Source organism: Colletotrichum godetiae, assembly GCF_030913485.1.
Source record: "Colletotrichum godetiae strain CBS 193.32 chromosome Unknown BDP55scaffold_5, whole genome shotgun sequence".
Lineage (NCBI taxonomy): Eukaryota > Fungi > Ascomycota > Sordariomycetes > Glomerellales > Glomerellaceae > Colletotrichum > Colletotrichum godetiae.
The window spans coordinates 1207362-1219910 of NW_026851253.1; the positions used below are offsets into that span (position 1 = coordinate 1207362).

Genomic DNA, 12549 nt, shown 5'->3' on the forward strand with positions numbered 1-12549 from the left:
GAACTCCACAATTCCGAGAAGCTCTTTCCAGCGTATGTTAATGCTGAGTCATTCAATCGACTAACAGCTGCGACTTCCGCCTTTCCTGATTGGCCCAAGCTACAGCGATGGAGCTCTCTTTCTTGTGGTTGACATCAATGATTCGAGCATCCAACTTTCCCATGACGGTCTCTTCATGAGCCACCAAAAGAGCATTCCTTCCGCAGTATCACCGAGTTGACGTTCGAGATGGCAATAACAAGGCGTGGCCTTTCTGGTCTTCAAAGGGAGGTTTTGGCACTTTATCGACAATGTATTCGGGAGATTCGGAAGAAGCCCGAGGTAATATTTCTTCATCCTCTTTGACTTGCATGTGAGATGCTAACATCGCCGTAGACTGCGCGGCCTCACTTTCAATCTTTTGCCAGGCAAGCTCATGCATCAGATTTCTTATTTCCTGTTTAGCACCATACTGACCAGCACATCAGGACAGAATTCGAAAGGTACATCACTGTGGACAAGCGCGACTTCTCCGTTGTAGAGCATTTGTTGCGGAAGGGCCGCCGCCAACTCGAGACGTATTCTTCACCAAGCATCAAGGACATCAGCCGGTAAAGAAACCGCCATCCTCATGCCAAGTAATCGGGCTTCTTTGCATCCTTCCTCGCACGGCTCTGTGTCAGCTTGGGAAGGGACTTCGTTCTTAATCTTCAGGGGGGCCGCACGCAAGGAACAGGACCGACTGCCTCCCTTTTGTATCACCACATGTCTCTTCTGTGCTACGTTTTGTTACCTAGACCACATGATACCAACAAAAATTCTTCTTTGGATCCATCTCTACCATTCCAGTGCAGCGAGCATGGACGATGCTTGAGTGCGACAGAGTCTTCCGAGACTGCAATTGTATTTCCACTTGTTCCCCCTCACTGCCCGTTCTGATATCTGAGCCGGAACTGGCACACAGAGCAGCAGAAGACGCCTTCCGCAAGCCCATAAGCCGGTCTGTCGAAAGCCTCCGCCGTCAGCAACGCATAATTGTTCACACAAAGCGCGCCAGCAGAGCCAGACTTCCATCCGGCAAAGTTACCCGCTCTCAAACGACTGTAGTGTCTACCAGAAGAACAAGCCAACTTGTCCCGATCATCGTCTCCCAGGAGCGAGAACTAGAAAGACTGCGCAGCATTGTGGCTTCGAACGCTCTTCAACCCTTAACACCGGCCCCACGAAGACGCAGCAGACCTTCCATACAAAGGACACCTCCTCCGTGGTATATTGCAATGGAGCCCCCGGTCCAAACCATTCCTAGATCGCCGAGACCACAAGGCCCTTCCTCTCGCTACCAACACGCTGTCCCAAATCGGGCTTCAAAGTCACGTCCCGTCCGTAGGAGACCAGTTGCTGGTCCTTCGGGATCACCAATTCGGCCGAAAGCCCCCAACTTGGTCGAGAGTCTTTCCAAAATCCATGGCTACCCTTTGTCAACCATGGCGGACCCTGGTCCCACATTTCAGCACCGCGAATCGGTGGCATCCCGCGAGAGACGATTCGGAGTTGCTGATCCACAGCTGTAGGAAGCTGTTCGTCGGAGTCTTTCGCAGCAGAGTCGAGTCTCTCTTGTTGCTTCGCCATCAAACAGATCATCAAACCAATCTCTGCGACCACCTCAACCCCCATCGAGAACCTCTAGCCGACACCGTGAAGTGAACCGCTTTGCCAGGCAACTCGAGATATACGCCGAACGCAGAAAGGCTGCGGGGGAGCTACCCGTCTCTACGCCGACACCAGAGTCGGTTATATCGCTACACACAGTTACAGCTCTTCTTCCGTATGAGGAACAGTTCCAAGCTGTCGGTCTAGCAGTGACTTCTGAACAACAACGTCAGAAGTCGCCGCCCAAAACGTCTCCAAAAAAGGATACGAAGGCGATGAATCCACCAGACATCAAAGAAGAGTCGATCTTGGCTCGACCTAAGGAGACCATAAAGCAAGGTGAACCAGGCCACCTTCAGCTTAATGGCTTGAGGAGCGCTTCGACAAGCTCATCCGATTCATCAACGTCGGGTACGCAGGTCGCCTTTGCACAACCAGACGCCTGGGAGCTCGCCTTCATCGATGAAGTTCCAGCCAAGAAGGAAAGCTCTACTTCGAGATGCTGTCAATTGCCTTGCTTTCCAAGCACGAAAGACCAGTCGATCGACATGCCGATGGGCCGAGCACCTGCCGCTCCAACACCGACGACCATTGACACGCCGAACAAGATATTGGCAAAGTGGGAACCAATTTACCCCCAGAAGGCAGAGGCTTTGCAGGGCTGGCGTAAGTCAAGTTCTACGATTGTCGGCCAAGCCGTTGCTAATCCTTCCAAAGGCGAGAAAGCCTCTCAAGATGTTCGAGCCAAAACTTGGCACGGCAACACGGCACAGCGTCCATCAACTTATCGGCCACCACGGAAGGCCCCCCCTCCTCGCAAAGAGGCGGAAATGCCGAGTCCCAAAAGCAAGTCTCCGAAGAAAGCAGTACCTAGTGACTTGGAGAATGATAAACCGCCCATACCTCCAAGAGCTCAAGCGCGTAGTGACCGCTCGAGGAAACAATCAAAGGCGGCAAAGCTCGAGTCTTCAGCCCCTAAGGGGATACGTAAGGAATCTCAGCAAGACGTGTTTTCTAACGAGGAGAACTTTCCACCGGGAAGCAAAGTGCTTCATCCCGTAGCCGAAAGACTAGTGGAAGCTACCGTACTATCTGAGTCAGACGAGAACGCCGCCCAGGTGCGGGCGGAAGAGTCACGTAAGGCTCAAATACCCACAGAATCAAAACGGCCAACCGGTGTTGTAGACAAGCCCCTCAGAGTTTCGATCAGGCAGCCTGAACGCAAGGCCAAGGAAAAGGCCGCTCTACTTAACGAATCTGCACCGACGGAGTTCGAGCACCCGCCCATTTTCCAGTCTGGGAGGATGTTCAGAAGCCTGCCAGGACCAGCAAAGCTCCCGGAATTGGAAAGAAGAGAACGGTCGGCTCAGACGAGTCGCGGAAGCATTACGCCAAATCCTGCTTTACCATCCACATGGAAATTGACCTTGAGCTCATCTTCGTCACTTGAAGTGGCCATGGAAGCTGCTTCGCGGGAAATTGAGATGCAAGAAGCCAAGAAATCTGGGAATGAGGCACTCGCAGCACAAGATTTGGCAGCAGACGCACAAGCTGCCCCTAACTTGACTTTAGAAGCCAAGCATGGCGAGCCACTTCCAGAACCTCTCGGTGGGGAATCTCTCTTACCCTCTGGTAAACAACCCGAGCAGGCACACAAAATACTGCGAGGTAGTGATAATTCCGATCTCAGGGAGCAGGACGACAAGGGTATCGATGACAGAGATGTTTTGCGAGGTCTTCACATCGCCATATCGGCCGCCTGTGATGAAGAGGTTGACTCATGGATCCGACAAAAGACGGGTGTGCGTATTCGTCGATTCTTGGCGGACTTGAAGGCCTTTCAAACGTTGGGTGAAGAGGATCAACCGGATCCAGCCAAGGAGCGCGCTCGGAACAGGAGAGCCGACTCGAGGAAACTCAAGGCACAGATTCGACAATCCAAAGCCGCTCGGGAGGCAAGAGCAGCGCAGTGACAAACGAGTACAGATCATTCTTAGGATTTGCGAAGATCAGGAAAGGTTTTGGGTTTGTCTAGTAGTTTTAGATTCTGCATCGCTGCCTCTAGGGGCATCAATCCTAATTGCCCATCTCACTACCGTCACGTCGTGATGCAGCAAAGGGACGGAAGGGACCTGATGCGATTCATGTAGTTCATTCAGCCGAGGTTGCCCTGACAGGTCCCAATCCTCGTCTATCGTCTAGACCGAATAAGTCTTTATCTTTTCTATCTTTTGCCCCTTTCCAGACCATTATCCTGAAGCCTGGAAGGAGACTCGCACGTCGGCTCCACCATGGAGTCATCCGCGCTCTGCTTCTCCTTGACTCAGTTTCCTGCCCCATTCTCTCCTCTGCCTTTATGTCCCTCACCAGAAGCTCTATGTGGAAAATCAACCTAGCACACCTCGCGATGCCTCATTTCTCTCTTGCCATGATTAATACAAATGTCTCTGACCCCCCTTCTTCTCGCTCTCAATGCTGTGGTATCATGTCATACAACTCTGGACAATGCTGACCGGCTCTTGGTCTCGAGGGGGCAAAAAGAAAAAAAGACGCCGAATCACGAAGGCGTCAACTGGTCCGCCATCATCTTTCGGACCTCCTTCTCCAAGTTCTCCTCGGCATTCTTGTCTTCCAAATCCTCCACCGCGCCAGTGACCTTCTCGGCGAGCTCAATCTTCTTCTGACAGGCCTTATAGATGAGCTCCTCAATGGTGTGCGAGGTCAGCAGGCGAATCACCTCTACATCCCGCGTTTGGCCGAGGCGGTGGGCTCGGTTCTCGGCCTGAATGTCGTCTTGCGGGTTGTCGGACTGGTCAAAGATGATAATCTTGTTGGCAGAAGTCAGGTTGATGCCAGTACCGCCGGCGCCGGTCGTCAGCAAAAAGGCCGTGATATCGGTATCGTTGTTAAACTCGTCAATCAGGTCCTGGCGCTCGGCGACGTTGGTCTGGCCGTACAAGACGCAGTGCTTGATGTTATCGCTGTGGAGGACCTCCCGGAGGATCTCAATGACCTTTGCGAATTTGCTGAAAACAAGAACTCGGTCACCGTTGTCGCGGTATTGGTGAATGAGCTCTAACAGCTTGACGACCTTGCCGCTGTCCATCCACGAACCCTCAGGGACGTCAAGATGCCTGATGCAAGCGTAATCGCGGCACCAGAGATGCAGCTCGAAGTCGGAAGAGTTTTGCAACTCTCCAATGAGATGATCGATTCGCGGTTGTTGTAGCTCGGATTGTGGAACCTCTTGCATCAGAATCTTCGCCATCTTCTCAACCTTCTTGTTATCGAAGTAACGACGGAATAGTTGTGGGTGAAGAGCCGCCTTCCGAAGCTGCATCCAGCTGTTGTTCTGGTCGCTCTGCCGCCCGGCAGTTGTCTTCTTAACCGGCCCGGCTTTGAAGAGACGTTCGTAGTCCTCGTACAGTTCCTTCTGTACCCCTGGTGCCAAATCGCAGTATGCGACGTTGCAAATCTTGGCGGGCATGTCGGAGAGCACCTGCTGCTTGCGACGTTGTAAGATGAACGGCTCCAAAATCGTTCTGGCTCGGCTAACACGTTCGCCATAGAGGAAAGCACCATTGTTGACGTCGCGAATGGTAACTTTTTGGCTGAACATGTACTGAAGCTGGTCCATCCGGCCGTTGAACTGGAGTGGGTCGATGAAGTTCAACAACGCCAGCATTTCCATCAAGTTATTCTGAACAGGTGTGCCAGTGAGAAGCATTCTCCAGCCGGCCTTGATCCTGATCAAGTCCTTGTAGATCTTGGTCTTTGGGTTCTTCATCTTGTGTCCCTCGTCAAAGATGGCGGCGGCGGGCTGCAGCTCTCGGAGAGCCTCCAGATCCTCCTCGGAGCCGACTTGGGTATAGGTTGTCAAAACAACGTGGTAGTCCGCCGGGTTTTCGAGCATCTCATATCCTATCTCTCTGCGTTCGGCTTGCGGGCCTTGATACGCAAGAATTGAGAGGTCAGGAGCAAAGCGCTGGAATTCCACCATCCAGTTCGAAAATGTAGACGGTGGTACAACCACAAGATTGGGCCACGGCCTCTCACCCTTTCCGGTTTTCTCAAAGTTTTCGACAAGGTGACAGATGAGAGAAATGACCTGGCAGGTTTTGCCCAGACCCATCTCGTCGGCCAGTATGCATCCGTATCCACTGTTGTACAGCAGGGACATCCAGTTGAGACCGAACAACTGGAAGGGCCGCATAGTGCAGTTTCCATCCATAAACTTTGGCTGGCAAGGAATCGGCGGCTCTGAGAGCTTGTGCGTGTGGAAGCTCGTCGGCGTCAGGGGGAGGTCACTGTTAGCGGCAGAGCTTTGTGTGCTCCGTTTCTGACCCTTGACGTCGAGATCCCAACGGCTCATCTCCTGCTTGACCTTGTTGGCCTTCTTCTCGCATTCGGCTACAACCTCATCAATGGCATTGACGCTGCGAGTGAACTCCATGATTGCGTCGACCAGGGTCTCTCCAATTGGAACCTTGGGCCTCCTACTGCGGGCGTTTGCCTTTTTGGCCACCGTAACGGCTTGTACTTCGCTGATGGTGTCGAAAGGCCTCTTGGTCTCAATGATCTTTAGCTCGTCCAACTTGATGTTCGTCATGGCCGACAAATCCGCGATCGAGCTGGTGTTGATGGCTTGGAGAGCCTTGTCCTGCAGACTGTCCTTGACCGCCTCGTTCAGTTCTTCCTCATTGTCAAAATCCTCGTCCTCGTTGTCATCAGGAATGATGATGGGTTCGTCCACCTTGTCGGCAGCAAGCTCATCCAGGGACGGCTCGTCTTCGTGAGGCTGCTGCTGGGACGCAGGTGGAGATCTACCAGGGCGACGACCTTGCATCAAGCGCCTGCGCTTGGGCTTTGGTGGGGAGGGCGTGGTGCTTCGAGAAGGTGTAGGTAGGGTCGGGGCATGTCGCCCAAGTAACTTTGGCTTGCTGGGTGAGCCGGGTCTACCTAATTTGCGGTCCATGTTCTTCGCTCTTTCGTCTCCAACGGTGATGCTCGGCTTGGTAGAGCTAACGAAGCTGTTGACTTTGGATTTGAGATGCCGACCGTCCAACAAGTAGTTGATCGCGTCCTCGACGTTGTTGTGGCATGCGGTCAAAGCTTCCTTATAGTATTGAACAGGTATCGTGCCGTTAAGCGCCTCCGAGACCTCCTCAATCTTCTTCTGCAGCTTATCCACCGAAACGTACTCGAAGTTTGCGACGTGCTTCTTGAAAGACGTCTGGCTGATGTTACCGCGGGATGTTCGGTCATCTTCGTCGTCTGACGAGCCTTGTATGAGCACAGGCTCCGCCGAGGGTCTCTTCCGCGGATTGGAAGGCGCTTGTGACGTGGGAGGCGGCTGAAACCGTGAGCCAGGGGGCACAAGGCGTGAGAAGTAGCTGGATTTGTTCTGGAAGGGCGAGGATGCGGGAACCTCAATGACTGAACGCGAAGAGGGGGAGGAGGAAGCGTCGGGCTGCGGCTTGGCCTGGGACGCGAGTGACGTTCGGTTGACAATCTGCGTCGCTTGTGTTTGGTACGGGGACTCGGGGATCGTCTCGTCGGCGAGCTCGTCGGCATCGTTACCGCGACGAATGCCTCTGATCGGTGACGTGCCCATTGCCGAGCTGCCCACCGGTGGCGGTGAGGAGCTGAGGGTATAGTTGATAACCATGGCTCGTATAGTCTTTGTTGCTCGTTGGGAGTGAGTGAGAAGGTGGAAATGGAGAAATTGACAAGCGGAGGTGAGGAGGCAGACAATGGTCGAAATACAAAGGCGGGGAGAGTTTTGCTCAAAGGAAAGAAGGACTCGAGGGCTTTGCTTATGTGAAGATTGCCGATTGTCGAAAGGCTGTGCGAGATAATTGACGCTAGATCAGAAGAAATCGCAAGGAGGAAGAGCAGCAGATTGACAATTACGGATACAGGTACCGCCTTCCAAGATGTGTGCGCGCTCCTGAGCAGACTGGCGGGAGCGGTCGACAGTCGAGATTGATTTTGAACCGACGGCGGCACTGGAGTGGGAATTTTCTGGGGCAGATCGCAACGCCCCCCCATGTCCGTTGACACGGGAATCCAAAGAAACGCGCTTAGACGAATCCCCATAGCGCGTCCGCACGTGGTTGGCGTCATCAATTAAAACACCGTGCGGGGATATATCGCTTTAAACTGTAAGCGTTGTCTTTTGACTTCACGTCTCGTTTTTTAGGGGAGCTCGGCAGCAAGGCTCGGTGAGCAGGACCATCAAACTCATAAGCCCCCCAACCAAACGTCCATCAACTCCGCGTCTTCCGCAACGTCTGCATTGACAACGAGTTTATTCCAACGTCGTTTCTCAGCACCACGTAAGATTCCCGTCATTTAGGACAAGCTCTATAGGATAATGCGCTTACAAGTTACCATAGATACACACCATGGCAACCCGACGTATCGTCGCTTCGGAGAAGACCATCCTCGAGAAGGATGACGTGGTTGGTGCGAGTCCAGCTGCCGGGGACAAGTCCAACATTACTCCTGCTGTTCCAATGGATGTCATCTTGAAGCTTCTCGGATTCACCTTCGCCATGATTGTCTTGCCCATCGGCACCTACTTTGCCACAGTCGACTTCCTCTTCAAGGGTAAGTTGCATATATGATTCCGCTTTGTCTCCTTACATTGCCAAACGGATCTGGACACGCCCGACTGATCTGATCAGGTAATTCGACATTTGCTGGCGCCCTCGCTGCTGTCATGGCCAACGTGGTATTGATCAGTTATGTTATCGTTGCAATGAAGGAGGATCAGAGCGACCAGCTGGAAGCAAAGAAGCAAGGGAAGAAAGACCGTTGAGAGTTTGGATGGATGGTCATTAGGAACCTGGTTGACTGGGATCACAATCTGGAATGCATTCGCAGTCTCCATAGGAATGGAAGTCGTGTCACTTGCCCCTCTCATTAGATGTGATACACTGTTGACGTCAAGCTCCGTTCTATTGAGAAGAGGTTTCATCTCGTTAACTCGGTCTTCTGTAAGACCTTTATTGGTTGGAAGCCACGGCAGCATTGCAATTAGCCCTATCAAATTTTCCAATGCGTGGGCCATAGGTTCATCGCAGGGCATTGTGAATGAATCGAGAATTTCCTCGTAGCTGACCACCGTTGTGCCACCATCAAGCCTCTATGACTGCCACCTTTGCCCTCGCCATCGTTAACTGGATCCTGTACATGTACCTCGATCCAACAGGGTGAATTATGTCGTTATTCTTTTGAATCAAAAATTAGATAGCCATGCCTCCCAGGCTACACTCTCAACTTACCGGCCCTCCTCAAAGTAGGAAAAGCCGTCTCATCGGGGGGATAAGGATGCGCTGGCAACTCCAGACTAGCTAAATATCAGGCAAAACCCGATCTCTGCCCGAGAATGCCATAACACATCCAGAATCTAAGAAAATGGGGGGTATCGACAAAGTTAAAACGAAAACCAGCTCATATCTCATGCCTTTTGTTCTTCAAGATGATTTGCTAAAACGCTTAGAAAACCAGCTTTTCCTCTTGGCTGGCTCAGCGGGTCTAGGCTGCGCCTGTTGCTGCTGTTGCGGTGGTGAGGCGCCCACGGGTCTCCGAAGGACGTTCGCGCTCTGTTGCTGAGGTGCCTGAGCTCCATTGTTCACAGCTTGATAGGCATGCCCCTTTCCATTCGGCGCGCCATTGTCGAGCCTTAGAGCAGGTCCTTGGTCCTGATTGAAGCCAATGCCGTAGTCGTTGGTGGGTTCGGGCCTGCGGGCCGGGCCGCCACGCTCGATGGAGCTGTTGTCGCTGCTAGTCGGGTCGGTATGGTAGCCGGCATGCTCTCCTGAGCTTCCACTTGCGGCCGCTGATGTGACAGTCTCATATGAGCGGTCCTTGTTGGGAAGGGGATAGATGTTCTGATCGCCGCGTGCGTAGCCGTTCATGTGGGGATCGGTTTGCGTCCTGGGAACTCTCTGTCGATAAGGAATGTTGTTACCGCCATTATAGTGTCCTCCGCCATTCTGGTACTGATCGTAGTAACTCTGTCGGTTGGACCCCATCTCGATCTGACCGCTCTCCGGACGGAACGAGCCCGGGCGACCGTTGTAGTAGCTATCGTGAGGGTGGCGACCTCCACTGGCTGTATATTGGATTAGCCACGCTCTGCAGACAATCTGTGGACAGATGAACTTACTGGCATAGTAGCTGCTGCGTCTGTTCCACGTTGCGACCGACTCTGTATCTGAGCGAATGTAAGACTGTCGTCTGTCCCGGTCGCGGTAGCCTCCGTCAATAGCGGCCTCGAAACTGCGAATGGTATCAAGGGGTCGTTCCCAACGGCTACGTGTGGGATTGGATCGGTCGGGTTCGGCTGAGTTGCAGTGTTAGAAAAATCAGCTAAATCTAGAAGTTCGGGGCAAAGCATACCAATTGGGGCACCGGTCGTATCTTTGTGCTGGATGGCGCGCAGAGGAGCCAAGGAAGTCTTGGTCATTGCCTGAACGGCAGCTTTGGAGGCTGTTAGCTGACTTGCAGTTGGCAAGATGACGATAGGGCGGTGACATACAAGGTTCGGCCTCACTCATGGCGACAGTGGGATCGGCTTTACTGTGTAGTCTCTTTGCTTCCTTCTCTTCGGGTGTCTCGTGGAGGTCGATCTTAGGGTGACTCCCGGAACTCTTGTGGGATTTATTGGACTGGAAACTGAAGGTTCTCGGCCGGGACTTGGAGCCTCTACGAGGTTGTTGAATCTGGGGGTGAGATTGGGATTGGGACTGCTGCTGGGCGTTGGGAGGGGGTTGAACGGGCTGGGGATGGTCGTATTGCTGCTGATAAGGCGGGAACTGAGCCTGTTCGTTGTCGTATGAGTCGGAGGCTTGTTGGTGATAGTGGTGATTCTGTTGCTGGTGCTGAGGAGGCAACGCGGGAAGTGGATGGTGTTCAGCCATGACGGGCGACTGGGGAGGGTGCTACTTTTAATTGATCTGTCTCGCAAGCTGGCGGGTTCAGTGGGCGCGGACCTGGTCTCGGCGAACAAGGTCGATTGATGGAGCTATTGCGTGCCTTATCGCGGGTCAGCAAGGGGAAGAGTGGGCGGGCGGTTCCCAGAGCTCGCTAGCGAGGCGGCCAAGGTTGCGTTTTCCAGGGGTGAGGGTGAGATGATGGAGCGCAGTGGAGCGTTAGAAGGGGTAGAATTGTGGAAGGGAAGGGGGTTTGGGGTGTGCCGTATGCGTGAGTCTGGTGTTTCTGCCGACTGCTGGTGCTGGGATTGAAAGTGGATGCAGAAACTAGCAGAGAATAGTGTACCCGTGGACCGGGCTGTTTCCAGTGTTCCACTTGTTGACGATGGATGGATGTTTGTATGAGAAGCAAATCTTCGGCGTCTGAGAACAAGAAGATTGGGAGCAAAGTTGAGGTGCTTGGGAGTTGTTTTTTCTTACTTCTCAGATACTGTCGCAAGGAGGCAGAAAAGCAGGGAACTGGGTGTCTCGAATGTGGCTGGGGGGGAGGTTGAGTTGACAACCTGGAAGGCACTTGGTACGAACGGCAACGGCAACAATTCCCAGCCGATGAAGCTGGGCTGCGGTGTGCTTGTGGTGCCGAGCAGGAAGGAACGGCCAGGCAACCCGACGACAACAGCGATCCAATGGGGACCCCGAAAAAAAAAAAAAAACACCAATGACAACGACAAACCCCCAGCAGACGGAACGGGAACGGGAACAGTTGCAGGTGCAGGTGCAGGTGTAGGTGCAGGTGTTGGTGCAAATTTGCTCACGGACATTGGGTACGTACCTTGTAGTTGTTTTTGGGCCGATGTTCGATCCTTGGGTAAGCTACCGAGTATTGTTGCAAGCTTGATGCAGCTGCAACAGAAGCAAGAGAGAAAAAACGGGAGGGAGTCTGACTCTGACTCTGACTCTCGCGCTCTCAACCTAAGTCTCAACTCTCGGATGGATTCTGATGGGGGGCAACTTCGGGCGAGCGACGCCAGGATGTTTGCTGAAAATGCGCTAGGGCGATTTGAATTGGGAGGCGTTACAGGGAAGTAGGGTGGCCGCAATGGGATAAGCGCACGTCTTTTTTCGATGGGGGGTCGGACGCTGGCTGGAGTCAGGTCCGGCGACGTAGGGGAAAAAGTGGTGACTGGGGGGCTGGGACGCTCAGGGACCCCGGGGGCAAGCAAGTGCTGTCCTGGTGCTGTAAACCGGGTCTGCCCAGACGGCAAGCGCCTCCTGCTTGTTGATGAGGATGTCTTGGTGATGTGGTTTTCCCGTTTCTTTTTCCGTCGGCTTCTTTCTCCTACTTCTAGCTGCTATTTTGTCTGCCCAGGTTGAAGAGTCGACGTGTATTTCGATACCGGGGTTTTTGATAATGCTAAGTACTCCGTATCGAATGTGGTTCTTAGGTTGCCTTTTGTGTTAGTTCTGTCGCTGTTTCCTTCTTTTTGGGGTGTCACCGGCAGTTGCAGCAGGGTACTGGCAAACTGGCAGGGTTCCTCCTATCGACCTGAGCCTTGAATAAGGCGACCTACGCAGTAAGGCAGTTCGGTGAGGTGCCTGCCTGGTAAGGAGGGTTTTTACTGATCAAAGTACGTACCGGTAGGTATCCTGTTTCCCGGCTTTACTTTGGACGGGAGGGTCCTTCAAGGTCAATCAAGTCAAGCAGCTTCTTGAGCTTCTGACGTTCTGCGGCCTGCTTCGGACGTTTCGTAACAAAAAACGAGTAAAATGGATATGATGTTTGATGTTGCCTGTTGATCGATGATCGAATGCGACGTAGTTGGCGCGTTTGCAGGCGGTTGGTGGTGGGCCCGGAAGGGCTAGGACGTGGAGGCCGTCGATCGTTCGCTTGATGCGCGTGGTGGAACTGGATGGGCAATGCTAATGGCGGTGCAGAGCAATGCGAAATACTGTCGTTTCCAAATGGCCAATTTCGCCC

General features: G+C 53.2%; 5 protein-coding genes across 5 annotated transcripts; 3 read left to right on the plus strand and 2 right to left on the minus strand.

Annotated features, from left to right (window-relative positions):
* Positions 1-228: 228 nt before the first annotated feature.
* BDP55DRAFT_690718 (uncharacterized protein) lies at positions 229-594 on the plus strand (the record flags this gene model as incomplete). The annotated part of the gene is made up of 3 exons (XM_060576895.1): positions 229-321; positions 376-407; positions 468-594. 3 exons carry the CDS (start codon positions 229-231, stop codon positions 592-594), a joined length of 252 nt encoding a protein of 83 aa, XP_060434654.1.
* A 2735-nt stretch (positions 595-3329) lies between these two features.
* BDP55DRAFT_514540 (uncharacterized protein) lies at positions 3330-3572 on the plus strand (the record flags this gene model as incomplete). The annotated part of the gene is made up of 1 exon (XM_060567737.1): positions 3330-3572. A coding segment is annotated over one exon (243 nt), but the record flags the coding sequence as incomplete, so codon positions are not given.
* A 614-nt stretch (positions 3573-4186) lies between these two features.
* Positions 4187-7297, minus strand: BDP55DRAFT_542581 (SNF2 family domain-containing protein; the record flags this gene model as incomplete). The annotated part of the gene is made up of 1 exon (XM_060568326.1): positions 4187-7297. One exon carries the CDS (start codon positions 7295-7297, stop codon positions 4187-4189), a length of 3111 nt encoding a protein of 1036 aa, XP_060434656.1.
* A 739-nt stretch (positions 7298-8036) lies between these two features.
* BDP55DRAFT_543421 (vacuolar ATPase assembly integral membrane protein VMA21) lies at positions 8037-8452 on the plus strand (the record flags this gene model as incomplete). The annotated part of the gene is made up of 2 exons (XM_060568407.1): positions 8037-8241; positions 8319-8452. The coding sequence occupies 2 exons, from the start codon at positions 8037-8039 to the stop codon at positions 8450-8452; spliced, it is 339 nt and encodes a 112-aa protein (XP_060434657.1).
* Positions 8453-8916: 464 nt separating this feature from the next.
* Positions 8917-10869, minus strand: BDP55DRAFT_314782 (uncharacterized protein). Its single transcript, XM_060566706.1, has 4 exons — positions 10178-10869; positions 10039-10119; positions 9806-9982; positions 8917-9751 (listed from the first exon to the last, which is right to left on the minus strand). Exons 1-4 carry the CDS (start codon positions 10557-10559, stop codon positions 9111-9113), a joined length of 1281 nt encoding a protein of 426 aa, XP_060434658.1. The 5' UTR covers positions 10560-10869; the 3' UTR covers positions 8917-9110.
* Positions 10870-12549: the final 1680 nt, after the last annotated feature.

Bases quoted from the DNA above. Each gene is read 5' to 3' on its own strand.
- BDP55DRAFT_314782 (XM_060566706.1), bottom strand. From the start codon at position 10,559: ATGGCTGAACACCATCCACTTCCCGCGTTGCCTCCTCAGCACCAGCAA. The intron at 10,120-10,177 runs GTATGTCACCGC...CAGCCTCCAAAG, and splicing joins CATGAGTGAGGCCGAACCTT to CTGCCGTTCAGGCAATGACC. The intron at 9,983-10,038 runs GTATGCTTTGCC...ACTGCAACTCAG, and splicing joins TACGACCGGTGCCCCAATTG to CCGAACCCGACCGATCCAAT.